This window comes from Chiroxiphia lanceolata, chromosome 15 (assembly GCF_009829145.1).
Source record: "Chiroxiphia lanceolata isolate bChiLan1 chromosome 15, bChiLan1.pri, whole genome shotgun sequence".
Classification (NCBI taxonomy): domain Eukaryota; kingdom Metazoa; phylum Chordata; class Aves; order Passeriformes; family Pipridae; genus Chiroxiphia; species Chiroxiphia lanceolata.
In genome coordinates this window covers 11,985,563-12,012,784 of record NC_045651.1, presented here as the reverse complement: position 1 = coordinate 12,012,784, position 27,222 = coordinate 11,985,563, and the positions used below count along the sequence as shown (strand labels likewise).

The window sequence follows — 27,222 nt, the reverse complement described above, 5'->3', positions numbered from 1 at the left end:
CATGTGAGACTGAGTCTGCCCATGGGCTGGTCTGCAGCTGGAGGCCAGGCTGCATTGCCCTGGGGCCACTCAGCACAAGAAAGGTTTGGGATAACCCTGTGGCTACCTGCCAAAATCTGGTGTGTGTAAGCTCCTGGCCACCCATGACAGATATTGGGGCTGAGAGCCTGCACAGCACCCCAGGGAAAGTGATGCCTCCTTTCCAGTGCTTCTGCACACAGGGTGGATCCAGGAGGCATTTTGGGTTTGGGGCAGGTGAGCTCTAGGAGGCACAGTGGCATCTGGCAAGGAAAGAATGTGTTGGCAGCAAAGAATAACAGCATAGCAGGAGAAGAGCAGAATAATTTCCCAGACAGAGCAATTAGTTTTCTTTGAGCAGTCCTTCCAGAGTCCTCTTGCCTTCACTGTATTAATCTTTCTCCTGAGATGGAAAGATTATTTTCTGTTACCAGCATTTGCTCCACATCAGGGAAAATGAGAAGATGATAATTTGGGGAGGGCACAGAGTGCTCCTTCCCCATCAGTCTTTCAGCACAGTGGATTCTCCCTCCTGCTTTACCCAAAGATCAGATGAGGAGTCTGGAAGAAGGGATTGGTTGTGGTGTTGGATAGAGGGTGCTTCCCTGCTTATTGCCCAGAGGTTCAGTTTCTAGATGTGTGCTGGGTCTGTGCAGGGGAGGGAACAGGTGAGCCCAGGTAGCTGGTTTCATGAAAGGTTTGTGTGCCAGCTGCTGCATCCTTGCCCTGAGCAAGTGGGGACCTATTGACCCCAATTTGCACCATCTCCTGGAGACAGCCCTGAGAGCAAGGGGGCACAAACACCATAAACTCATGGATGGGGCAATAATGAGGGTGGTCAAATACCCTCCAGTCGCTGGGCAGACTGCTGAGGACTGCAGCTCTGCAGAGGTGATTTATCATGCCTTTCCTCAGAGTCTTCAGGGTTTTCCCTAGGTCAGCTTTGCTAATTCAACTAAATCTCAGTTTAAATCAAGCCTTCAGTGTAATCTGTAGAGTTTGGTCATCTTGGTGCATTCAAACAGATTTGCTCTTTGTTGCAAAATGCTGTGGGCCATCAGAGAACCAGGTAAAATATCTTCCATTGCATGGAATAACTTTCTCCTTTACAGCTTTTTTTCCATTTGCACTTCTCCAGCATCCGCTGTGGTCTCACCTAATCAGTTAAGTACCACTCCAGACTATCAGATCTCAATAAGGAAAGACCAACTACTCCTCTTACTACATCTGCTTATTGCCTTCTGATTAAATTTCTAGTGGATTGACCAGGAATTTGAGTAGTGAAAATGAACTACCCCTTCATTTAAACCTTTTATGGAAGTGCTGCTGGGAATTCCTGATGGCAGCATTACACACCCTCCACACAATTCAGCCTGAGAACCGTGTGATAATGGAACAGGGAATTTGCTATCGTCTTTCCTGAATTTTGGGGCAAGGCTTTTCTAGCTGGCTGAAGTTGAAGCTTCCTATTTTATTGATGAAATGTTGGTAGCTCTTGTTTGAATTTTGTTTGCAGCTGAAAGCTTAGTGAAGCAGGGACCTGTTTGACCTTGAGGTACGTTCAGTGTGCTTTGAATTTATTTCCCGTCCAAATCCTCCTGAGATGTAAAGGACAAGTAAAGCCATGTTATACTCCCTGAGTCTTTCTCTTTATGGAGAAGTTTTAAGACACATCACAAGCAGCCACAGTGCTAAAGTACACTCTGAGTGCCTGGGCAAAGTTGCCACATCCATGGGTGTCCAAAATACCAATGTGCTGGCTTTTCATCCCTCTCTTCTCTTGGAGGATTATGCTGGGAGACAATAAGCTCTGCTCAGGAATGTGCTTCTCTCTTTTTGTTGTAAGAAGAGCCTATCCTCTGTCTGGTTACAGCACTGAACTGTTCTGGCCATTACCAGCCTGGTATCAGCGAGCCCAGGGCTCCAGAGCACTCACAGGGGATGATCTTCCTCACAGAGAAAGCCTTGTGATCATTTTAAGTCTCTTAGGTGGGAAGTGACCCTGGACTCAGGTCTGCACCTTGCTTTAAACAGCCTGGCACTTTCCAAAGCTTCGGAGATGCAGGATGCCTTTCCACAGTCCCTTGTGTTGCGCTGGGGCCAGGCTCACTCTCTCTGCCGTGTTTCAACCATCTTTTGTTTTCTTTTCCAGCAGCTGCAGGTGGTTCCCTTATTCGGCGATATGCAGATAGAACTGGCCAGATACATTAAGACCAGTGCTCACTATGAGGAGAACAAATCCAAGTGAGTGCCTGCCATAATGTCTCTCGGCTTCTGTGTGTGTCCTGAGAGCCGTGGGAGCTGCAGCTCTGTGGTGTGCGTGAGGTCTGTGCACAGGTACCCACCTGTGTGTGTCCCTGTGAGGTGTGAGTGCCAGCTCTGTGTGCTCGTGTGTCCCTGTCCCTGCATGGGAAGATGTCCTCACCAGCCCTGAGTGCTTGTGTGTGCAGCCAGCTCCGAACCCACGTGTAACCATCCCCCTGGGAGCAGGCAGGGGAGCGGGCATGCCTGTACCTCTGTGCCCACTGGAGAGGGCTGGGAGGGAGCTGGGTGGCCACTAGTGAGGCAGGAGGAAGGAAAGGTATCTGGTGCATGGATCGGGGCAGTGCTGAGTGCTTGTGAGGTGTGTGAGTGCGAGCAGCGTGTCCCTGCTCTGGAGAGATTTTAATCCACATTTTGCATCTCAAGGACAAAATCCTCCAGAGCATGAACACAGCTGTGGATCTCTGCAGTAGCCAGGGCATCTCCTCTAGCTCAGGCAGGTTTCATGAAGAAGGACAGCAGGAATGAGGATAGAGCTGGGGGGCTCAGATGAACTGCAAACAACTGGACGTGGCACGTAGTGCTGTGGTTTAGTTGACAGGTGGTGATCAGTCAAAGGTTGGACTTGATGATCTTAGAGGTCTTTTCCAACCTAAGTGATTCTGTGATTTCAAATATTGTGCAAGAAGGGCAGAAATGGAGTCTGTGGAGAGCTCAGGAGTAGCATGGCAGTGTAAAGCACTGCTTCCCAGCCTGGGCTCACAGGCGGTTTGCTGCTCCTGTCAGATGAATTCACAGATGTTGTTTCAGTCACACCAGGCATGTGCAAGGCTCCACTTGTCTTTGTAGCTTTGCATCACGCTGAGGTATTGCTAGAAGAATCGGTGTTAGGTTTGGATATCCTTGGAATGGGAGTTGCAACCGCACATAAGCAAAGCCTGTCTGAGCTGTGTCTGGCTGTAGTGGCTGGTGGCAGCCTGGCTTTCATCAGGCTGTGGCCTTTCACCCATGGGACTGTATTGCATGGAAGTCAGATTTCTCCGGTGTCTGTGAGAAACAGCGAGGCTGGACTGTCTCTTCAGCAGGACAGGAACTAACCTGCAGTCTCATCGCTTCTGTTTGCTCGTCCCCTTCCACCCCGGAGGGTCTGGCTTCTCTGCCCACCAGGAGCAGCCCTCCCTCGCCCCCGCAAAGGCAGGTTGAAAAGTGCCGATTAATTGTTCAGGAGAGATTTGGAAACAACATGGCAAAACACCCTGAACAAAAGGTTTTCAATTAAAATCGAAAAAAAATACAAAAAAAAATTATTCTGCGTAACATAAATTTAAAGAATATTTTTGAAAATTCAGAAGAGAAAAATCATTAAAAATTTTGCACCTTTTTATCTCTAATCGTTCAGAAAGCACATTTCAACGAAACATGTGTCAGCAGCATTCCTCATTTTCTCATCTCAAAACCAAGGTAGCTCACGGGCTGTTTACCTGTTCACAATTTTAATGTCTGTCTTGAAATCTGTCTTACCAGGTCTATGTGCCGTACCTTACTAACCAGTGTTTCTTCCTCACTCACTTTCCCAGCAAATTGCATGGGACTCCCAACACTAATTCTGCCAAGGTGGTTCCATATAATCCCCATTTCTTACTAATATTGTTTTTGTCACTTTCTTTCCCTCCTTGTCTCCATGAAAGTGGAATTAATTGGTGTTTTTCCTGCATGGCGCTTTGTCTCTGCACTGTGGACTAGGTTGTGTGTGGCAGGGAGGGCTGGTGCAGCCCTGGCCATTCCTGCTAACCTGCCGATTGTCCGGTGGGGAGCACAGGACATGGAAACGGGTAAGAGTCGAACGATGGGGCTGTGGGAGGATGGATTTCACCAGGGATGACGTGGCCCAGGACCTTCTACCACCACAAATTCTGTCAACAAGTGCAGTTACCTGTAGGGATATGTCTTCATGTCTATGTCCATATCAGAGGCAGGTTTCTCACCTTCCTTTGGTATGGCCAGTCTAGATTGGAGAACATGACTATCTGTCATAAGATGGGCAGTTATTTAGGGGGCAAAAAAGCATAATCTGAACTTTTACATTGTATTGACAGAGTAAGACATGAGAATCTTGCTGACAGACATTTGCTTGCACAAACCCTTTTGGTGGAGCCATTCTGGTTCTGTGTCTGAGGCTTATACCTTACAGGGAAAAAGATATTAAATTAATAGACTTGGTTTGTACCATTCCTTCATATGACTGTGCCTTTGCAAGAGGAGTGCTACCTTCTTTTAGGATGTCATTACACTGTTACATGGTACCTGTAGCTCAATGCAAATGAAAATCTAGTTCAGTTAATCATATTCTGCTTGTCATTTATACTCAGAGTTGTTCACTGAGCTTGTAGCATGAACCAGAACAAAAAACAGAGCGGGAGAGCTATTCCTGTGCTGGCCCCTTGCAGAGTTTTTCCTTGCAGGAGAAGGCAGCATAACCCAGAGCTGGAGGGATGATCTCTAAGGAGATGATTATCCTTAGGTTTAGCAGAAAGGATGAAAATGATGCCAAGTCTTTGAATTTCATCCTTCCCCGAAAGCTTGTCCAGCGATGGTCTGGGAAATAGCCATCTCTGCTCTTGGGGGTAGATGAGCCCAACATTGACAGCAGTGTTCAGGGTGGATGGAGGAGAGATATTCAGGTTGAAAGGTGAGGCAAGTATCCCCATCAGACCATCTCTGGAAGACCCCACACACCAGGGACCGTGAGAGACAACACAGGCTGACATTTGCCCTGAAGGTGGCATGTCTGGAGCATGTTGAAGTGAAGAGAGCAGCTGTCCCTGGGGTTTCTGAGTGCAGCCCTGTGCCCTGTCCTTGACACCCTTGCTTTTCTCCCCAGGTGGACGTGCACTCAGAGCAGCATAAGCCCCCAGTACAACATCTGTGAGCAGATGGTGCAGATCCGAGATGACCACATCCGCTTCATCTCGGAGCTCGCTCGCTACAGCAACAGCGAGGTCAGTCACTCCCAGGGTGTAGCCACTGTAATCAGGCTCGTTAGGTGGACGAGGATGGGAGAGAACAATGTAGCAGGAATATAGTCTGCCACAGTGAGAGGGACGAAGGACGTGGGTGGAACAAAACCACTTCTCCATCCAGCAATAAAAAAGCAAGTTATGAAAGGCTCTTGTAGGTGCAAAATCATGTGCAGTAGAAGATCTCTTGCAACAGCTTCTGCTCCTTGACCACAGATTCATTATAATAAGCAGAAAAAAATTGGCAATTAAATGTTTATTATCAACCAGATGTCAGAACACCAATGATTTGCAAATAGGGCTTTTCTGTTACACAGAGCTCTCAGGCAGGGCTTTGAGGAAAGTTCACGAGGGCATCTCTGTTCTTTTCATTACTGAGTCCCAGTGCTCTCTCTGATGCCATTGGGACTGTTTTTTTTGCAAATGTGTGATCCTCATTAATCTGTGTTTGTTTAATGAATCGTAGTATACTGAGCCTTTTCCTTTTTGGCATTTGTAAGTGCTTATTTGAACTTTTAATCAGTAAAAGACTCTCAAGGATTTCAGTAGTATTAGACCATCTAAAAGGAGTGGGAAAGTGGAATAAGAAGAGTAAGTTATTTGCTCTGAGGTTACAGGTCAGACTCATTTCTCTACAGGAAATAGATTCTGCCTGGGTGAATAGAGTCTTGCCAAGTTATACCCCTTTTCCTGAGGGACAGTATATGCCCTACTCAATTTTAGCCTGATTGTAAGGTCACAGGGAATTCATTTCAGCTGGGATCTGTTGGCTGAGTGAGGCCCCTGCAGCAAGTTACTGAGTCTAACCCTGAGGTGATGTGATGCCCTGCAGGTGGTCACAGGCTCAGGACTGGACAGCCAGAAATCGGATGAAGAGTACAGGGAGCTCTTTGATCTCGCTCTGCGGGGACTGCAGCTGCTGTCCAAGTGGAGTGCCCACGTCATGGAAGTGGTGAGTGTGTAATGTCCTCCTCTTCCCAGGTGAGCGTGGATGTTTTAACATGGCCTGTAACAGACTGTGGGAAGGTGAGCTTGCTCTCATGCCACCTTACTAAGCCATTAACAGACACACTGAGATCAGGCAGCTAATGACCCTGAACACCCCGAGTGTCAAATGGAGAAAGAGTTTGGTCATCTCACCCTGGACCCGAAAGCTGATTGGGATGAGTCTGAGTCTTGAGCAACTAAAATTGCCATTCAAATGATGATGGAAATTCTTAATTTTAGTGATGTCTAGGGAGTGATTTCCTGGCCCAGGCCCTCTTGAGTCTTTCCAGCCCAGCTTCTCGCTCATTGCAATGTTGACATTGTCTCTTTCCATGTTCTAGTACTCTTGGAAGCTGGTTCATCCCACAGATAAATTCTGTAACAAGGATTGCCCAGGAACAGCTGAAGAGTATGAGAGAGCCACCCGGTACAACTACACCAGTGAAGAGAAGTTTGCCTTTGTGGAGGTAGGTGCCAACTGCACGAGAGTCAGAGCCAGCCACTGCTGGTTTCCTGTGCATGTTCCTCAGGCCAGGGGAAGAGGATGGAGGGGTATCTTACTGTACTCTGCCAGTTCCTCATCCCTGTGGCCCATGTTAAAGGATTAAGGGTTCCCACATCCTTTAATTTGGCCCTTAATTTGCCCTTGGCCTGCAGCGAGTCTGTCTTGGCACCGGCTGACATTGGTTCTATTGGACATGGGGGAAGCTTCCAGCAGCTTCTCACAGAAGCCACCCCTGTAGTCCCCTGCTATCAAAAACTTGCCACACAAACCCAATACAGTGGGCTTGCAGAGCAAGATCAGCAGCTATGTTCAGGAGCTGTGCAAACACAAGATCCTCAGCCAGTCCCCAGGACCCATCAGCTCTTGGTCTAGCTCTCTGTAGATGGTGCAAATAGTCCTCTGAGCCTGGCTGTGGGAGGCACTCACACCTTCATCTTGCCTTACACAGCCCAAGGTGGTTTGAATATTGCCTTAACTTTTGTGGCTTGCTCCACTGTACTCTTGGACAAGGAAGTCTGTGCCCTGGTGTGAATGCAGGTCTGTGCAAGCTGCACCCACATGTGGAGCATGTGCAGTTTCCTGGGATTGTGTTTTATTAAAGATAGCAAGAGATCAGGAGTGGAAACAAAGCCTGCACGGGGACAGGGGTCATTTGGAAGAAACTGATGGTGTGAATCCTCTCCTCAGCTTGTTGTGATCTGTAAAGCAGCTAACACCAAAAAATTAGCTGCCTAATCACTGGACCTGTGTAACTTGAGTAGAACTAGTTCAGCCCCTGATTCCCCTAATGCTGGATTTATGGACCTCTTCATGCAACGGGAAAACATCAGATACCTCTGGTTTTAATTTTTGCTTCAGGTAATTGCCATGATCAAAGGTCTGCAGGTGCTGATGGGCCGGATGGAGAGTGTCTTTAACCAGGCCATCCGCAACACCATCTACGCGGCCCTGCAGGACTTCGCCCAGGTGACCCTGCGGGAGCCGCTCCGCCAGGCCGTCAGGAAGAAGAAGAACGTCCTGATCAGGTCAGTCCATCCTTGAGTGCAATGCAAAGCCCATGTGTTTATTTATGGAACACATTCATACTGTATAAGCCTGTGGCCCTGCGTGCACTCAGCAGTAAACAACCAACCAACATTCCTGGGCCAGCAGCTCCTCCCGAGGTGACTCTTGGGCATGACTCCACCAATAACAACTGTGTATGTCCCCACCTCAGATACTTTTCCTCCCATGTGTGCACAGCACTGAATATTTTCATCTTGAAGTAAAATCAAGCTTAAGCACTACTTTCCCTCTCCCACCTACTCCAGTGTCCTTCAGGCGATTCGGAAGACGATCTGTGACTGGGAGGGAGGTCGAGAGCCTCCAAATGATCCTTGCCTGAGAGGTGAGAAGGATCCTAAAGGTGGATTTGATATTAAAGTCCCACGACGAGCAGTTGGACCATCAAGCACACAGGTATGTAAATGTCTGAATCTGTGTAGGGAATTAATGGTCTTACAGCAATGTAAGAGTCTCCCACCCTGTGGATTAGCAGCTGTTTCCATGTTTTTTCCACAGTCTTCATACTATTGCATTAAATGTGGCTTTGGTACCTAATTTGTTGTACAGTTCCCAAAACTTCCCTTTTTAGAGCTGTAATTTTATCTAGCTCTGATGGGTAGTTGCTTATGTGTGCAGAGAGTGGTCACCACCTGGGAGAAGCGTTTTTTGTTCCAGAACACCACGGCTTTGTGTGGTGGTGTCTCATGGAGAGTAGTAACTGCATATCCACCTTCTTCCAAAGCTTTACATGGTGAGGACCATGCTGGAGTCCCTGATAGCAGACAAGAGTGGCTCGAAGAAGACCCTGAGGAGCAGCTTGGATGGGCCGATAGTCTTGGCCATTGAGGAGTTCCATAAGCAGTCCTTCTTCTTCACCCACCTTCTCAACATCAGTGGTGAGATTATGGCAGGGGGAGGCTTGAATTTAACTCTTTCATGCTCAGAAAGGCACAGGTAGATCAACTTCGGTCCTCATTGACCTATGAAGAAGATTTTCCTTGTTTTTTCCCAGATATCCTACTTCTGCCTGATTCAGGCATGTTTCTATGTAGTAATCATTGTGTGAACAGGACTGAGTCAGCAACAGCAAATAGCCACATATAGTAGTGTATTTTCTAGGACTGGACTTTTCTTTCTGTCCCAGACAAACTTCTGAGCCACTGGGCACAGAAGAAATTGGAAGATTTCAGAGATTTTCAGAATCAGAGTAATTCTGAGCCATTGAAGTGTTCCCCCTGGAGCTCTGGGGCAAAAGGGATGATCCCTTCTTTCTTCTTCCATTACAAAGGCTCAGACAGCATGGACATGGTCTGGATTTAAAAAGAGACATCCTAGAAAAATGTTTCCCACCCAAAACCAGTCCAGTCTGAGGCTGCAGCAGCTGCCTCCTATGCAATGTCCTCAGTGCTGTCCCCATGGGGGTAACGTGGGTGCCCTCCCACGGGGGGATCTCCTCTGCATTTCAGAAGCACTGCAGCAGTGCTGCGACCTGTCCCAGCTCTGGTTCCGGGAATTCTTCTTGGAGCTGACCATGGGCCGACGCATCCAGTTCCCCATTGAAATGTCCATGCCCTGGATCCTCACGGACCATATTCTGGAAACCAAAGAACCCTCCATGATGGAGTAAGAGATGATGGGCTGTGTTGGGGCTGTGCACGTGCTGGGGCTTGGGATTTTGTTTCGGAAATAGATGTTTCTTGACTTGCTGTCACGTGAATGGTACTGTGTGAACACCTCGTTAGCAGACACACAGGGGCAGCTTCCTGGCACTGGCACTTATTTATGTGTCATAAACAGCAGCTGGCAGCTGCTCTGTTGGGATGTGGGCACAATGTGGTGCTACCGTCACCTGCACAGTCAGACGGCGTGTGTGACCAAAGGGGGGTGGACCCAGGCTAAGCCACCTAAAACACACTTTTTTTTTTAATGCATAATAAATAAGGAGAGGCATTGCTGTTATGCAAGTGTAATTATGTTCATTATGTCTTCCTGGTTGGTTTTCTGTTGTGTGGCCATTGTCAGAGCACTCTGTGAGTGAGAGCAGGACAAAAGCCTTTCTAAGGGTTGGAAATAAGCAGGTGTTGATTGAACAAGTCACAGCTCAAACCCAGGTCTGTTGTAGCTACTTCCTGCAGGACCCAAGGAGCAAGAGGGACTATTTGAGGGGCTGGCAGGAATGGCAGTGATAGGCATGAAGTCAGGGAAAAAGCATTTTTTGCACTGAGCAGGGAACATGCACTGCCTGCCATTTATGCTGATATGCTCCAAAGTTAATTTAAGATGTGGTCTGTCTTCTTCCCCTCAGGTATGTGCTGTACCCCTTGGACCTCTACAATGACAGCGCATACTATGCTTTGACCAAGTTCAAAAAGCAGTTCCTATACGATGAAATTGAAGCTGAAGTAAGTTCTCTTCATCTTTATTGTATAGAAAGAGCTCACTGGGGTCATATTGCCCTGCTTGGCAGCCCCACCCAGCAGTTCAGTGAATTCATTATGGGCACCTTCTGAAAAAAATATCCTGTCAGACTGAGAAGTTTTCAAAAGATCAGCATTTCCAGAGACCTTACGGACTCTCCTGTTAAGGGCTTCAACTTAGCTTTACCCATGGGGGACCATGGAAGCCAAAGGCAGTCAAACACTGGGGACATGGAAGAGTCTGTCTGATGTGCAGAGGGTTGTGAAACATCAGAGGAAAATGAGAAATTCCCTGAGAGGGAAGGATGATGGAGGGTAGGAGACCAGGACCTGTAAGAACATGCAGAAACTGTAAGATGGAAAATGTAACTGCAATTCTCTGCTTACCTTTAGCATGTGAGAACTGCAGTGTGTTTTTTAGGTAGTGTGACCTTCAATACATGTTTGTCTTAAATGAGAGATCTGTGTTGGGTTGTGTTGATCTAGCATGCATAGGAAGGAGCTGCTCTGTGCTGGTGACACCCTCACCAAGTCTTGGTTTTTTTCTCCCCCAGGTGAATTTGTGCTTTGATCAATTTGTGTACAAGCTGGCAGATCAGATCTTTGCCTATTATAAAGCAATGGCTGGCAGGTAGGAGAACCTGACTGCTGATGGTGACTGATGATATCGCTGCATCCAAATTGCTGTTAAACCAAAAGGTTCCCCTCAGGGAGCAGCTGCTGCAAGTAGACAATAACATAGATCATCCCTGTCCCATGGAGCTGGCTGTCCACGTCAGACCAGTAAATGGGAAAAATGAATTAACAGTGGCAAGGAGACACAGTTAAAAGTGAAAACATAACAATTGGCATCCTGAGTAGCTGTCTGAGTACAGTTTGTGAGAGCAGCAGAAAAGCAAATGGAGACAACATGTCCTTACTTGACTTCTGTTTGTGTACCAGGTTAGAGGAGTGGAAGCCTCCCATCTCTACAAAGCAGGAATATAGATTTGTCCTCACCCTAGTAAAGCAGCAGGACTTGTTCTGCCTTGTGGGGAGATAGAACCTTTGTGACATTTCCTTCTTAGCAATTTAAAGAACATGGATGAACTCTAATGAGAGTCTTCTTCTCATGGCCCCAAAGGTGAACCAAGTCTTTGGTGTAACTTTGCGAGGAGTTTTGTCTCTAGGTCACATCTGGCCTTAGAGAAGGAGAGCAATCACCATCACCAACCAAATGTTCCCACAGCAGATTGGGGACCACCCCTGTACCTGGCACTAGTGATATCTTCCAGCACATTTTTTTATCTTTTTGAAGGTTTTAGCCATAAAACAGAAGCACGGCAGTCCCCAGATAACACCTGCTGCTCTGTGATTTAGGGGTGTAAGCAGAGATATTAGCACGTGGAAATTTCTTGGCATTCAGAGCCAAGATTAAAAGGGCAAAAACAACTCTGGAAAGATCCACAGAGAAGCTGATAGTGTATGTTTCTATTTTCCTGACACTGCTTCTGTTTTCCAGTGTTTTACTGGACAAACGTTTCCGGGCTGAATGCAAGAATTACGGGGTGATCATCCCGTACCCACCATCCAACCGCTACGAAACGCTGCTCAAGCAGAGGCACGTCCAGGTACAGTGCAAGCAATAGACTCCAGTACCCATCACTCCTGGTCTATTATCCATTTGGTGACAGTGGGCATCCTGGTGCTGGGCTCAATTGAGATTGGTTCTGGAATGAGAAGGGTGGGACCCTGTTTCTGACACACTGCACTCAAGGCTTGGGGCCTGAGGGGAAAACGAGTTGTGCTCCACATTTCCCTCCTTCCCTCTTAAGTTGACTTTACATCGCCATTTTCACATTTTAGCCGGCTTGGATGTTTGGTTTTAAGCTGTGTCCATTAAAAAAGAAACAGAATACCTTTTCCCCATCTGTATATAATATGCAAATCTCTTCTTTTCCCAGTTGCTGGGTAGATCAATTGACCTGAACAGGCTCATTACCCAGCGCATCTCGGCAGCGATGTACAAATCGTTAGACCAGGCCATTAGCCGCTTTGAGAGCGAGGACCTGACATCCATAGTGGTAAGAACTGTTATTGACTGCGAGTATGAACAGAGAGAATAATACACTGCCATGGATACACAGTCAACTGTCTTCTGCTTCGAGTCTCCCTACAGTAGGTTTCTGGCAGCCATGTATCCTCCTTTATGCTGCTGAGATTCTACTGTTTCTATTTATGCAGCTTTAATTGCATTATTATCAGACTATTAAGTATCTGCATAAATCATAAGGTGACAGTCAGCAGTTAGACTTTGCAGAGCTATAAGAGAGGCCTGTAACCTGGGAGAAGGAAATCTTGACTTTAATTCCCCATTGGATGAAGGTGGCTGTGACACTGTTTGTGTGTGTACAGGATTTGTTGTCTTTGATATGTTACAGGAGCATCAGAGTCAAGTAGTGTAAAATTATGTTTCCACCTTTGGAGGATTCTGGGGTGAAAACCAGCCAGTGCTCAGTGGGGAACAAATTAATTTTGCTTCCTGTAGATTCACAAGATATGGGACCAGGACCCCGTTGAGTAGAAGTGCAGTTGGCCTTGGCCACTGAATTAAATTGATATCTTTAGCTCTGTGTGTGTGTGTGTGTGGATATAAAACCATTCCCCTGGCAATTACATCAGCTGCTTCTGTTGTCATCTTGGTAATATGTTGCATTTGCTGCTGCTTTATGTGCTGCAGGAGCTGGAGTGGCTCTTGGAAATAAATCGCCTGACTCACAGGTTGCTGTGCAAGCACATGACCCTGGACAGCTTCGATGCCATGTTCCGGGAGGCCAATCACAACGTCTCCGCGCCCTATGGGCGCATCACCCTCCACGTCTTCTGGGAGCTCAATTTCGACTTCCTACCCAACTACTGCTACAATGGATCCACCAACAGGTGAGGAGGGAAAGCAAGGAAAGGGCCCCCTGGAAACCCTGCTTTTCTTTCTAGAATGTCAGACCTGCCATATAAAATTCGTGTGCATTGTGGTGAGATTTTCACTCCCTGTGAGATGCAACAATTACTCTTAGAATGAAGCTGAAGCCCACCATCTCCAGTTGGTCTTGAAGATGATAGTAACGAAGTCAAGCAGCAGTGATTGCAAGTGGCTGAGGGTTGGTTGAGCTCTGGTAGCTGCTCAGATGTGGGTTTCTTGCCTGCCCCAAATGAGAAGAAACTTTGGTAGGTTACACTGATATTTTACACAACCATTGTTGGGGCAGGAGTTTGCATTCCAGTTCATTTAGCTCAGGTGATGAATTCTAATTAGCCTGCAACTAGAGGTCATCCCAAACCATGCCATATCTGCTCTCAGTTAGCCAGGCTCTGACCACTTCCCATCTCCCGTGCCCACCACAGGTTTGTGAGGACAGCGATCCCGTTCACGCAGGAGCCCCAGCGGGACAAGCCAGCCAATGTTCAGCCCTATTACCTCTATGGATCCAAGGTCAGTAAATGAGCCACAGCAGCCAGAAGGGGTGGATGCTGGAAATATTTATTTAAGAAGAAAGAAATGCAAGAACTAGTTCAATAACAGAATGGTGGGTGCAAATGTGCAGGGTCACATTGTTGTTTGAAACCAAAAAGCCATGCAAGAAGCAGATTCAGTGTGCTGTTGCTATTGCTTTCCCATGTTCTTCCCCGTAACATGCCCATGTTAAGAGATGCCAAAACAGCTCTGTGCTTGGTGTTGGCACTGAGACTGAGTCACATCCATCTAAATGCACAGAGAGGTGAGCACGTTGGTGCTCCAATGCAGTGTTCCTTCCCAAGGAAGGTACCATTTCAGGAATCTCATTTGTAGTTCAGAATAGGAATTACTAAAATACTTGAGTATGCAAATATAAACTACTGAATACTGACAAAAAGCTCTTTCCTCAGGCTGCAATGATTGTTAATACAGGCACTATGAGGGCTTGGGATGTGATACTAGTGGAGGATCACTCAAGTGTGAAACTACTCCAGTGGAGTTTATTTCTTGTGCACATTGATAGATGACTCTGAAGTGAACCTACCTTACTGATGCAGATGAACTAATGACACTACAGTCCATCAAACCTGGCTGTTCCCAGAGAGCTGACTTGGATTCTTTTTAAAAGTTCTCAGCAAATGACAATATTTTTGTCTCTTGACAAAAATCTTTTCCCCTGCAACCAGTGTCTGTGCCTTGTGTTCTAACCTGGGACAGACAGCTGCCTTGGATACACAGACAGTCCTCTTGGCAAGAGCTGGGAAAGAGAGGATGAACCAAACCACTAAGTAGGATCTTGTTTTATTTTGCTCTCATTGAAGGCCATGCTGTGGCAAGATGGCCCTTTTATCATCGCTGTTTTTATAGGAAAAAAAACAGTGAGGGGAGCTATATGGACTCTCCCTCATGAAACTGGAGCTCCTCATCAGCACAGTGGTCATGGGGACCTCCAGAAGCTCCTCCCTCAGTCCATCATTCAGTGGCTCATCTGGTGAGCTGCTTCCTTCGATCACTTCTTCAGGGCTGATGTCAGGATGCTTCAGCCTGGCAGCCTGGTGGCACCGTGCAGACCAGAACTGCAGGCAGCCGTAGGCCAGGAGAGCGAGGAAGCAGAGGAGCAGCAGGCTGCTCACCATCCACATGGAGGTGGTGGGTTCGTGCTTAGAGCCGCCGAAAACCAGGGGGATTTTGTCCAGAGTGTGGAAGGTGGTGCAGTGGTTGCTGGAGGGGTAAGAGTTTTTGCACGTGATGCAGAGGACGTAGATGGTGGATGGCGTGAGTCGGTGGAGGACGAGGGAGCTGAGGGGGTGAGGGACTCGCTCCTCGCGGTGGAAGTTCTGGCGTAAATAGCCGGCAAAGACGCTGTTCCAGTTGGGGCGGTACATGACGTGGTAGTAGTTCTCTGGACAGGGGTTGTTCATGGCCCAGGAGACCGTGGCACTGGTGTAAGTGATGTTGTGCACTTCGATGTTCATCGTGCCCCTGAAACCAGATGCAGGCAGAGGCTGAGTTTCCTGATTTGTGTACAGGCTCAAAAGCCACTGACATCAGTGAAGCCTTTCCACTGGGTTTACTGGCCCTTACATTGGATTCAGGACTATCCTGGCTCACTTAGGTTAGATGCTAGGTCTTGCATGGCTAAAATTACAAAAGATAAATCCTGCTGTTGCCCAGCCTACTATATCACCCTGCTTCATAACAACAGAAAAACCCGAGCTGGGGCATAGGGTGTACTTTAGTTAGATTTTTTAAAAAATCTCTCTAACTGGTTGTCTATATCAGAAGCATTTTTTAGCTTTTTTATTTCCCATGAAATAGAAAGGAAGCTTCAAATGTGATTAACATACCGTGATCGTTTAACTAGCTCCAACTTGCCTTGTGAGGCTGCCAATCAGTAGATATTTTGATTTTACACCTAATTTTTTTTTTTAAAAGCTTCATTATGGTTAATTCACTGGTTTAAGTTGCTGCTGCATTTTCTGTACCTTACTTGTTGCTTAATAGAGTTTCTTTTTCTGTTCCTGCAGCATGTCACACTGTAATATCAGGATCTTAAATGTGACATCTGTAGGTTGGTGACATATAAAATCACTGCTTTCAGAGAAATACAAATATATGAAATACAAGAACAAAGCTCTCCCCCAGCAGTAACAAATTACTGTTTAGCAACAGCCACAAATCATTTGAGCACATCACTCCTTTAGATCCCCAAAGTGCTCCCTGAGCCCCGTTTGTTCTCTCTCCCAACCAGCCAAGCGCTCGGAGCAGCAGCTGCATGCAATAGAGCTGGTTTATTTTTTTCCTTCTTCCTCTGTTCTTTAACAATCCCTAACTTTCCTTTAATTTGCTCAGAGAGCAGCTCATCTTAAGGGCTGCTTTGTCCGTTCTCACATGAGGAGGTGAGCAGCACGTGTGCCCATTGCTGAGCCCTCCCAGAGCCGCGGGCAGGCACTTACCTCTCTTACCTCCCTCGGTGGGTCCGCGGTGGCCGTCGGTGCTGGTGACAGAGTGGCCACTGGCAGGCAGTGCCTTCCCCTCTTCCCACCACTCGCCTCCCTCCTGCCTCTGCTGAATCCCTTCCCCACGCGCTGCCTTGTATTATACCCGTCTGGGGCTCCGTCATCTCTCACCATGGCAACCACTAAGAAAGGATGGGCAGGCATCTTCGAGTGATTTGGGAATGTTATCCTTAAAAGCTTCTGCCTGGGAGAAGTATGTGTTTCTGAGGCAGGAAAAAAAAAAAGGCAGGTAGTTTTGTTTGCTGGTTTGTTTGGGTTTTCTTTTTTTCCCCAGCAAGACCATCACTGACCCCCAGCAGGGTCTGGGGTTACAGACACCTTGGCACATCGTATGAAATCTGGGATCCTGATCTGTGGTACACATTGACTCAGGTCCTTAATTCTATGATTTCTTGCACATTTAAACTACTGATTTAAGCCAAAGCCAGTGAGCAGATTTTGATCCCTTATGGTGCAGCAACATCCAATAGGTTTTTAATGTTTTCTAAACTGTGCGATGGGAGTAGGAATTGGGTTTTCAAAGACCTCGACCCCCTATTGAATTGTGTGGGATTAAAGACAGGCTCTTCTTTGAATGCCCCTGACTCACAGACAACTTGGGGATGTCCCCTGTCAGTCTGGTGAGAGGGCAGGAGGGAGAGGCAATGCCAGTCCCAGTGGTGTTCAGGAGAGCAGTTCAAGTCTGTGGCCAGGAGGGGACAAATGTGTCACCGGGTCTGGTAAGGAGAGGCTCTGAACAAGTATCTCACTGCTCTCCAAAGCCAAAATGTGCTCGAGAGGAACTTTCCCAGAAGAAGTGTTGGTTCTGGGTCTGGAGTTACTCATGTCATTCCTGGAAAGGTGCTTGCAACTTTTCAAAGATCTTCCGGATATCAACAGTGATGAGGTAATGGAAACTGCGTCAGGAGGGGCTATTACAGCCTGGGGAGTATGTGTGACCCCTGCTTTTGATTGACATTTCACAGTTCTGGATGGTTTTGTCTTCCAAGATCTGTATTCCATTTTGTCTCTGTGAGAGCAGCTGAGCTGCATCTGCCAATGAGCTGAAAACTGGGAACAGAGATGAAAATAATTATGGGCAGGGATGGAAATGAAAGTGCTCCCTGGTGGCTTCCAGTCCTGTTTACGAGAGCAGGGTGACAGGCACCTCTTAGCTGGCTCCATGCTGTGAGTAAATTACATCTTTGCCTGCAGGGAGAGAGCTGAGGATACAAATCCCAGCTTCAGAAAGGTGGATTACAGAAGGTGGTAGCATTTTCATGGGACAGCCACTTTCTTATGGCATTTGGGTGGCTGAGTTTATCAGTGTTCACAGCTGCTTTGAAAGTAAATTTCAGTTGTTCACAAATAAGATGCATTAGCAGGAAGAGGGGAAACCAAGGAGAACGGGAATAGCTGGATTAGCCAGCAAGGGGTCCTGCTGACCTTTCTGCACACCGTGATTGATACCACTTGCTAAGGGAAGTGCAACAGAGCTTTCAGTGGTGTTGGGATTACCTGCTCCCAAAATCAGGCTTGCGCCAGTGATGAACTTGAAATTCTCATTTCCCAGGATGAGAAGATGCCAAAACCATGGCAGTGCCAGGACTGCTCCAGCACTGATGTTTCCCCTCTCTGTAGATGGACCCAGCTGTGGGCCTGCCTAGGACCTCTCACTCCTCATCATAGGATGCAAACCATGGGCATGCTCCAGTGGCCAGCAGAAGCTGAGCCATTACCTGTCATTCAGCCACTTATAAAACACAGCAGGTTGCGAAGTCTCCAACAAAGAAGCTGCAAAATTACCATCAACCCACTATTTACTGCTCACTAACCACTTCTTCGCTCTGTAAATGCTTTAGATTGGGCTTCATTTATGTATTTTCATGAGTGCTTATGTTTTTCTTGGCACTGCTGGATGCAGGGTTGTGCCAGAATCACTGGACGACATCCCTGTTTCCCTTTCCCTGGTTGAATTTGCTCCTCTTTTTTTAAAAAGTGTGCAGGCAGATGGAACCTGTGCATCCTGCTGCTGCTTGTAAAAATAGTCACGGTATGTGAACAGGATGGAGCCACTCTATTTTCTGCTGCCATGTCTGCAACAACAGCCCAAAGGTGTGAAGGAGCTGTGGTTGCTGCAGGAGATCTTGGTGGTGGGGGCTGCTGATCCCTTCCAAGCGACCCTCCTGGGCTGTGCTACCCAGCTTGTTGTGAGCAATATCAGTGTATACAGTCCTGAAAATCAGTATTGGTATCACAGAATCATAAAATGGTTTGGGATGGAAGGGACCTTAAAGATCATCTAGTTCCAACACACATGCCACAGGCAGGGGCACCTCCCTCTAGACCATGTTGTTCAGAGCTCGATCCAACCTGGCCTTGAACACTTCCAGGGGTGGGGCAGCCACAGCTTCTCTGGGCAACCTGTGCCAGGGCCTCACCACCCTCACAGTAAAGATTTTTTTCCTAATATCTCATTGTTTTGCTGAGACAGAATATAGACAGACACAGTCTCAATACAGTCTATAACCATGCCTGCTGCACTGTACATGTCCTGTCCATCCCAGATAGAAAATATGTGGGTTTTTTGCATGAAAGTCTCAGCAACCAGCTGATAAAGCCGAATATGGTAAAAACTCAAGGGGAGTGAAGGTTGCTTGTGGCAGGGGAAGGAACCAGAACATATTCAGGCCATTTGACTAGAGACCCTCCTCTGGCAATTCTGGTCAGAATTGTTTTTCACTTTCTAAGACACTATCTCAGCTGTTGCACTGCAGTTAGGTTGGCTGGGAGCCCTGAGTAGTCCTGGGCTGTGTGCAAGTCCTTTTTTGTCTCTATAACCCTCTTTCATTAGCTCTTCATTTTTCCAAGGGAATTTTGGAACAGTTAGTACTGTTTATTATCTCTCTCTGATCTATTTTACCAGCTAAAACTCACCCTGCCTTTTCTCAGGTGAGCTCAGACAGGTCTGGGTAATGGCCAACAACAAGCTCAAGGAGTTGGAAATAGAACTGGGTTTTGATTTGCTTCATCTGCTACTAAATCTGCCCCGTAGCATCCCTAGTAACCTCCTGAGCTTCCAAAGCAATGCGGGGGCCTTCCCCACATGCTCACAGATGACTGTCCCTGAAACCTGGGTGCAGGGTGCGATACCTGGGCTCTGCAGGACACTGCACTCCTGGCCTCCCATCCCCAAAACCTGCCCATTTGGCCCCAAACCAAAGATGGGACAAACCTCCCCAGGGGGTCTTCAGCAGCTGCTGCTCCAAGGGGAGGGCGGGATCAGGGATTTGCTTTGGCTCTCCAAAGGGTTGGAAGCGGCGGCCCAGCACGAGGGAGTGAGCTGTGCCATGTACCTTCAGCTGTTTTCTCTTAAAATACCCACTGGTGTCATTTTTTACATCCTACAGTCTTTACCCCAAGCTGTGTATCTCACCCTTAAATGGAGTTATATTTTTAATTGCTGGCAGAGTATTATTATTAGATGCAAGCCTGCTGTTAGTGCACTGTGTGGCTCTGCAGAGAGCTCGATGAACCTCCCTCATTTTGCAGACAGGCAGGGATGAATCATCCTGCTCATCTGCAGCCAATGCATGTCCTAAAATGTGTCTTCTTCCAATCAGGCTAATTGCTGAGACCCCCACTTGAGGGAAAAGCCTGGATGAGAGCTGCTCTCCAGCCCCATTATCCCACTGAGAGGGAAGAAGTGCTGCAAGGTGGGCAGCTGTGCAGCAGCACTGGCCACTCGCTGCCCGTGCAGCAAAACATCAGCCCCGTTATGGGGAAAACTTGACCAGTTGCACTACAGCTGGGTACTGGTGGTAGTAGCCCATCTCAGGGGACCAAGGCTCGTGCACAGACAGAAGTCCTGTCTGCTGGCTTTGGAGTAGCAAAGAGGCTTCCAGAAATGAGTGTGGATTCATGAGCCCACTGAAATGGGGATATTTTGTTCCCCTCTAGCCCTGGCGTGCTAAACCTGGGGAAATAACAGGCTAAAGGAGCCTACAAGGGAGACAGGGAAAGAAGGTGCAAGGAGCCATCTCGGGGCCACTTGGATCACTCCTGCAGCACAGCACTTTCTGGGGACACCTGGAGCAGGGACAGTGCCTTGAAAAAGCCAAAACAACACCAGCTGTGGCAGTATGGCTGGGCTGGGGCCCTGGGGCCCTGACTTCCCTCTGGGATGGTCTTGTTGGCCATTTGGCAAATATTCCAGGCTGGGTGTTACCCGGTGTTTAAACAGACACACTTTTCAAAACATAAACCATTGCTGTTCTTCAGATGTATCAGGGTGTGTAACTAGTGGCTTTGTTTCTGTCTCTACCAAACAGGTTTTTAAAGACTTGGTTATCTGAGAATGCAGACAGAAGACTTAAGTAGGATGCTCAAATGCCATTCTCTGAACAGGAGTTGGCATCCAAGGAGTTTTGAAAGTAGGCTTCTGTCTGCCTAAATAATTGTTAAACTCTGGCTCATGCCTCATTCGGGGCCCTTTTTTTTAGTTTTAATGGGAGAGAAAGTTCATGCTTGTTGTGAATGAGCCTCCAAGGTAGCCTTTCTGTACTTAATAGTATTAAAGGGGTATTTTCACCTACCAGGAACAGGAGGAGAAATTATATTTCATGGAAAATGTGCTTATTTCTGCTAGTTCAGAGAGCACCAACGAATTACAGCAGGCAATGAGCTGCTGGACCAGAGCAATGGAGCTGTAACAAAATGAGGGACAATTAATTGATTAAAGCATCTGACAAGTCTATGAAAGCGTGGTCAGTACATCGGTCTGCTGAATTCTGTAGCTGAGAGCAAAAGAAAATGCTTTTCCAATTCCTAGCAAATGACTGCACTTTATAACTCATTAGTAGCTCAGATGAGGTGTTAAAAGTAAGTCTTGCGGAAGTGAGTCAGAATTGGAGGACAACTGGAGCCTTCAGCCACTGTATTGCTGCAGTGGTGAAGCACAGACAATATTTTGCTCTGTTCTGCTACTTCAACCTTTGCTCTCTTTCACCCAAACCTCCTCAGTGCCTTGATCCTGGCACTCCCTTTGCTCCGTTACTGGCAGGGCAGAGGATCCCTGTAGAGTGGAGTCCAAAATATCCACAGGGATACATTTTGTTTTCTTACCTTTGTTTGAGAAAAATCTTTTGGTTAAGCATGAGCCAGGGTTTATCTGTGTTTTGCTGGAAGGGGCACTACATGCAAGAATCTTTTCAAGAATTGCATTTTTGCTGCTCACTGAGGCTGTAGTTGGAGATGTCATGGAGGGACATGGAGGGAGAGTTCCCCCTACTTCTGTTTCACTCACACCAAATGGATCCTGTAAATGTTCCAGTCATAAAACATTACAGCAGTTTCCACATTTCCAAGATGACACTGATAGAGTACATTCCTGGAAATCACTTTCTGTTAAAAACTTTCGGGAGCCAGTGCCCTGGGTACTATTCTCCCTAGACCAGGGTCAGATTCTTACCCTTGTCACAGACCCGTGGGGATGTCTGTTAAGTAGAGGCTGATGTAGAGTTTTCCAGATGCAAAAACGATCTTCTCTCTGTCACTTCTAGCTGCCCTTGAACTCAGTGGCTGCAGTTCCTGCTTTTCTTAATAAGCCTCATTTAAAGCAAGTGCCTATAGGGAAAAAAATCTGTCTGCTTAAATGTATATAAAGGTTTTCATTTTAGTAGAGAAGAATTTGGTTTTGAAGAGGCAAAGGGCCACTGAACTGAAATACTTGATTGGGAATGTATGGGAGAGTAAATTACCTTGGAAATGAAAGTGCTGTTGCTACACAGTAGGATAATAAACCTTGTGACATAACAATGTGTTGAGATTAGAATATATCTGACTACATAGAAGAAAAGCAATCTCCTTTTTGCCCCAAGAAGTAGAAATGGGAATTGTCACGGGTTTTATTATTTCTCTTTCTCTTTCTTATTTTAATTTGAAATGATGGAACATAATACTGTGATAAGAGGATTACTTACAGGTCTGGTTGATGCTGCTGTCTAACTGTCACTGTGCTTCTAATTTCTCAGCCTCTCAACATTGCCTACAGTCACATCTACAGCTCCTACCGCAATTTCGTGGGGCCACCTCATTTCAAGACAATCTGCCGCCTTCTTGGCTACCAGGGCATCGCCGTGGTCATGGAAGAGCTGCTGAAGATCGTCAAGAGCCTGGTAATTCTGAGCCTGACCCTGGTGATGGAGAAACCCCAAAGCCTTGACAGGTCCAGGCAGGACAGTCGGCGTGGGCTTTGGGCTCAGGGTGTTCACATCTGGGCACCGTCATGTCCCTCGATCCACAGTGAAACATTTGTGTCTGATTTTCACCATTGCTGAGGAATCCCACTGATTCCTGTGGGATGATGGAGTGTTTCCACCAGGATCAGACAGCATTCAGCACAAAGATTTTATGTTTGACTAAACAGAGTTTAGTCCCTAATCCCAGATAATGTATCTACAGGATGCAGGTGTGTAACTGCAAATGTCAGCAAGTGCTTTAAACTAAGAAATGTGCTTTGCTCTAATCCATATTAGTGCAAAACATCAGTTCTGCAGAAACTTGTTCTACATGAATGTAAATTCTTTATTAAAATCTGAGTATCCAGTGTTATTCCTCAGGTGGAAGGAGCATTTCCTGTGCTGAGGAAGGACTCCTTTGGAAGCTCTGGTAAAATGCTTTTTGGCTTAGGAGCACAAGTCCAGCTGGATTGAAGACTGAGCCTTGTTTGGATTTCAGCTGCAAACAGTGCAAACACAGCAAGCTGTATTTTGAATTCGAAAATCCACGCAGCTGTGATTTATTCTTTGTGAGGAAGCTATAAAAGCTCTCTGACTCCATACACTTGGGCTGAATTTTATATTTGAGCGAAATCCAAATTAAGCAAGTCCTTCTTGGACTCCTGCTGAAGTTTCATCCTGTGCTGTCAGATGTGGACCCAACCTCAAACAGCCTCTTTCAAAACCAATGCTAGGAGAGCCTGTTTAACTTCCCTTTCTCTCCAACAGCTCCAAGGCACCATCCTGCAGTATGTAAAGACTCTGATCGAAGTAATGCCCAAGATATGCCGCTTGCCAAGACATGAATATGGCTCTCCAGGTGGGTGCTGCAGAGGGATGCTTGAGCAAGAGCTCACCAACGTGTTGGTGCAGTGTTTACTCAGGCCCACACTAATGGTTAAACCATGCTGGGCACATGACATACCAGTGCCACGTGCAGCCAGGCTGGCTGGGACACTTTCAGCTGCTTTGCCATTGACTCTGGAACGTGTATAGGAAACTTCCCCAGGAAAACTCCTGTTGTAAATTTCCTTTTGAACACACAGATAAGGGAATGTCTTCTGGTAGCTTCTGTTTTGTTTTCAGGATTCTGTAAGCTTTTGTTATTGTTTATAATTATATGTTTTTGTTATATTGTTTATTATTGATATTTTTCAAATGCTCTGTTCAGCTGGTGCAAAGACTTTTGCAGCGTGTCTGCAGTCAGAAGCTCTGGCTGGTATTACATGAGCCAGCACCACGTCATCCATTAGTCTCGAACCTCTTTTTTCCTCTGATGTGGAAATCCAAGGAATTAATATGAATTATTCCCTATTTTCTAAGGGTTACTGAAAGCAGGATAAGACACTGCATCTTAGTTCTTTCCAATGCCAGTCTCTGTGTATCCTTTGCAGCTTGCAATTTGTGACTAAAGAAATATCAGGCACTGATTGTCTTTTTACTCTAGCTACCAGAGGATGATTCTGCTCTCCTCCTGACTGTCCTTCCTTGTCTTTTAAGGAATCCTGGAGTTTTTCCATCATCAGCTGAAGGACATCATTGAGTATGCAGAGCTGAAGACTGATGTGTTCCAGAGCCTCAGAGAAGTGGGCAATGCCATTCTCTTCTGCCTCCTTATCGAGCAGGCTTTGGTAAGGCAAAACCCCCTGCACCAACACATCATACTTGAGATTTCCAGCTCAAGAGTATAAGTGGAAGTGGGTTCTCCAGCAGAAGAGTTTGGGAAATGTTACTTTCCAGCTTCTTGTGTTTTCAAGGTCTCTCTGGGGCTGTATTATTGGAGTCTTTGGGCATGACCATGGGGATGGTGTGTACTGGCACTTGGTCATGCCTCTGGGATTGCTGAAGGTGAATCTGAATACTGGAAGATCTAGATTTAATTTTTGGACCCAAAGCTACCCCTTGTTCATCCTTCTCAGAAATAAAACCAACTGGAGTTTATTTCTAGATTGTAAGCTCTCTGGGGCAGGGATCAATACTTTTTTATACACGTGGTTTTTACAGTGAGATGTAGATTTGAGCCCTTTGCTCTTTTAGGGTGCTAGTGCAATGAAAACAACCTAATTGATTCTAATGGTGATATGGATAAAGCAATCCAACAGGAAGGAAATCTGAAAAGAGCTGATGATATATTTCCTATGACATCCTCACTGAAAAGAGCTGGAGTGACAACTCTGTATTGCCCCCTGCCACAGGTGTTTTGCATGTACAGAAGTCTCTCAGCCTTTCAGCTCATGTGATGCCCTTTCTAGTGCGGGGCAAAGGCTGTGGCTGAGTGCCACTCATCTTCCTACCTTCTAGCTTTTCACACAGTAAATTTACTTTGTAATGAATTTATCTCATAGTTTGGCCTAGAGCCAACTGGGGAGCGTTCAGTGACAATTTTACATGAAATATGCGTATTTTATGTCATAATGGTTTTGGCAGGGTTATTTCAGATAGAATTCCCTAGCGTAAGATGGGATTCCAAGCAAAGCCAGAAAGTTCAGAGCAAAACCAGAAGGAAATTCAAAGATTCCAAGTTTTATCCAGCAATAGAGCACAGGAAAAACTGAAAGTCTCTGCATGTACTCAAAATATATATATTTCTGCCCTTGCATTTTAACTCCAGATCAAGAGACTTTAGTTCCTGATGGGGTGTGTCAAACACTTTCAGTGAGCAGTGGCTGCTGAAGGTTAGGAAAACTAGAGAGATGTATATTACCCAGCAGCTTGGCTTTTATAGAATGACCAGAGTTGCCAACTATATTCTGGCAGTTTCTATTCCTTTTGTGGCTTGGTCAGTGCTTTTCTGCTGTTCTCAGTGTTGGGTTTTATGCTGGATGTACTGCACTTGCCTCTTCTGTCCCATCTTTAAATGGAGACTTAAGGGACACGTTTCTTTTAGAAATCCTTCATTTCAATGAAACAATGTTCCTTCAGTCCCAGGAACTGTACATCAGCACTGTACTGGCATTTTAGAATAGCAGAAAATAAAGCAAAGATGGTGAGTAAAATTTAGGGATGCCTTTAGGAAGATTGCCCATCCAAGTCCACATCTGCCCACTTTCTGCGCCAAAAAAAGTCTCTCCCTTTCTGATTCCCTGTTTTTCCCCACAGAAGTAGATTCAGAATATAAAGCCATTTTGCATGCAGCTGCACTGGTTCCCACTTTCTGGAAGGTGTCAGATTCATAGAGCCATCACAGAACAAGATTTTCCCTCTAATGGAGCTCTTGTTCAGCAGGAGGAATTGCTTTTATGGTGCAGTTACCTTCATAGCTGTCTGAGCGATCTAAGCCTGGTGGTATTTGCTGGCAAAAATTACTCTAGTGCAGATGCTCAGTCTGTCCCATTTTACCCCTTTTTATTGTTTAAATCTGAAGAATGAGGGGTTGCTTGGGACTAAATTTCGAGGCAGAATTTGTACTCTCAGTTAATGGGCCTTGGGGAAGAGGTCTATTAATAGCATGACTAATTTTGGGACATATATCAGATGAATGCAGGCTGCAAATGGTGAAAATACTCTCTTTATCAGAGGGAAACAGCAGTGGAAGAACATTCATCTAGGAATGAATAGTGTTTTACAAACAAAACAACTAAGGTGATAGGCCCACTCTGTTAGCACCAGCATCTCTCTGCCCTTGGAGGGACCCCAGACTGTTCCTGTCCCTCCAGCACTGTGTCACAAACTGCACTCCCACAAACTTGCTCTCATCCCGGCATCCATGCGCCAGTACAGCCTCCTGCAGCTCCATGCTACACTGTCCTCTTGGCTGGAAGGTGGGGAATCCCCCCCTGCATCCCGAACAGACCCAGCCGAGTCATTCCATCTGGCCCCCAGATATCTTCTGCTGCGCTGTCATGATCTGCTTTCGAGTGTGTCTACATCTCTACAATAAGCTCAGAACTGGAAGCATGTCCTAGGACTAGGCTTTTGTAGGAGCAGGCTGATGCCTTGTCGTGACGCGGTGCCTCTGTGTTAAACAGCTTTGGTTTCCTTGCTGCTGTTTCCCATTGCAGACTCGTATACAATGTACTGTCAGCCATCGCTCCTCAGTCTCCACCTGCCTATTTCTAGGTTTCTCCTCCTTGTGCATCTGTGTTTGGGATTATTTTTTCTCAAGTGCATTGGCATGCATCCCCTCAGGTGGCATCTCATGATGTTATTCCTCTCTGGACTTCTGTTTTATTCTCCCTGGTGCCTGCACCACTGGGATTCTGATAGCCCTGGCTGAGAACACCATACCAAGAAACAAATCATTTCAGACCAATGTGTGATGTACCTATTTGCAGTAGAGCCACACATCGCTATATTTTACATGTACACTTCCTAAAATAACTGAGCCAAAGGGTAATTTCCACCTGAGCACTCTGTAAGAACAGACAGCAGGAATTCATCAGGGTAAGATGAAACTGAAACCTCTGTGTTCTTTATCCCCCCCTTGCTTGCAGTGCTAGTAAATAGGACAGAAAATAAATATAAAGGTCTGGCCTTGTACAGGCAGGAAGTAACTTATTTGTGTTAGGGAAACTTCCTGTCTTAAGTTGAGGTATTTCTTCCAGTTTTAGTTCATTTAGGTTCAAACTGTTGGAGTTGCTACTGAGCTGGGTTGGATTTGAATAGGTGCTGTAGGCATGAACTGTTGTAGTGTTGCCCAGGTCCCTGAGCCGTTCACGAATCCCCTGTAGGTATTTTTTAACTTACTTTATCTTTCTTTCTTC

The 27,222-nt window shown here is 46.5% G+C and overlaps 2 protein-coding genes across 7 annotated transcripts in view; one reads left to right on the top strand and one right to left on the bottom strand.

Moving 5' to 3' along the window:
* The window catches only part of CYFIP2 (cytoplasmic FMR1 interacting protein 2), a 53,180-nt gene that overhangs the window by 15,807 nt on the left and 10,151 nt on the right, over positions 1-27,222 (top strand). For 4 of the 5 annotated variants that reach the window (XM_032702870.1, XM_032702873.1, XM_032702869.1 and 1 more), the window contains 17 exons: positions 2,171-2,262; positions 5,162-5,279; positions 6,130-6,249; positions 6,626-6,751; positions 7,648-7,814; positions 8,100-8,247; positions 8,576-8,729; positions 9,300-9,456; positions 10,139-10,235; positions 10,805-10,881; positions 11,752-11,860; positions 12,194-12,313; positions 12,970-13,169; positions 13,632-13,719; positions 22,274-22,417; positions 23,249-23,339; positions 24,020-24,150. In XM_032702870.1, the coding sequence (XP_032558761.1) occupies positions 2,171-2,262; positions 5,162-5,279; positions 6,130-6,249; positions 6,626-6,751; positions 7,648-7,814; positions 8,100-8,247; positions 8,576-8,729; positions 9,300-9,456; positions 10,139-10,235; positions 10,805-10,881; positions 11,752-11,860; positions 12,194-12,313; positions 12,970-13,169; positions 13,632-13,719; positions 22,274-22,417; positions 23,249-23,339; positions 24,020-24,150 (2,139 nt within the window). The remainder of the gene's footprint in view (positions 1-2,170; positions 2,263-5,161; positions 5,280-6,129; positions 6,250-6,625; positions 6,752-7,647; positions 7,815-8,099; positions 8,248-8,575; positions 8,730-9,299; positions 9,457-10,138; positions 10,236-10,804; positions 10,882-11,751; positions 11,861-12,193; positions 12,314-12,969; positions 13,170-13,631; positions 13,720-22,273; positions 22,418-23,248; positions 23,340-24,019; positions 24,151-27,222) is intronic. The other variant, XM_032702872.1, reaches the window with a different exon arrangement.
* On the bottom strand, positions 13,752-16,318 carry FNDC9 (fibronectin type III domain containing 9). Of its 2 annotated transcripts, none has more exons than XM_032702875.1 (2): positions 16,200-16,318; positions 13,752-15,225 (listed from the first exon to the last, which is right to left on the bottom strand). In XM_032702875.1, exon 2 carries the CDS (start codon positions 15,216-15,218, stop codon positions 14,556-14,558), a length of 663 nt encoding a protein of 220 aa, XP_032558766.1. In that variant the 5' UTR covers positions 15,219-15,225; positions 16,200-16,318; the 3' UTR covers positions 13,752-14,555. The 2 variants fall into 2 exon arrangements, with proteins under 2 accessions (XP_032558766.1, XP_032558765.1); XM_032702874.1 differs by having other exon boundaries at positions 16,209-16,307.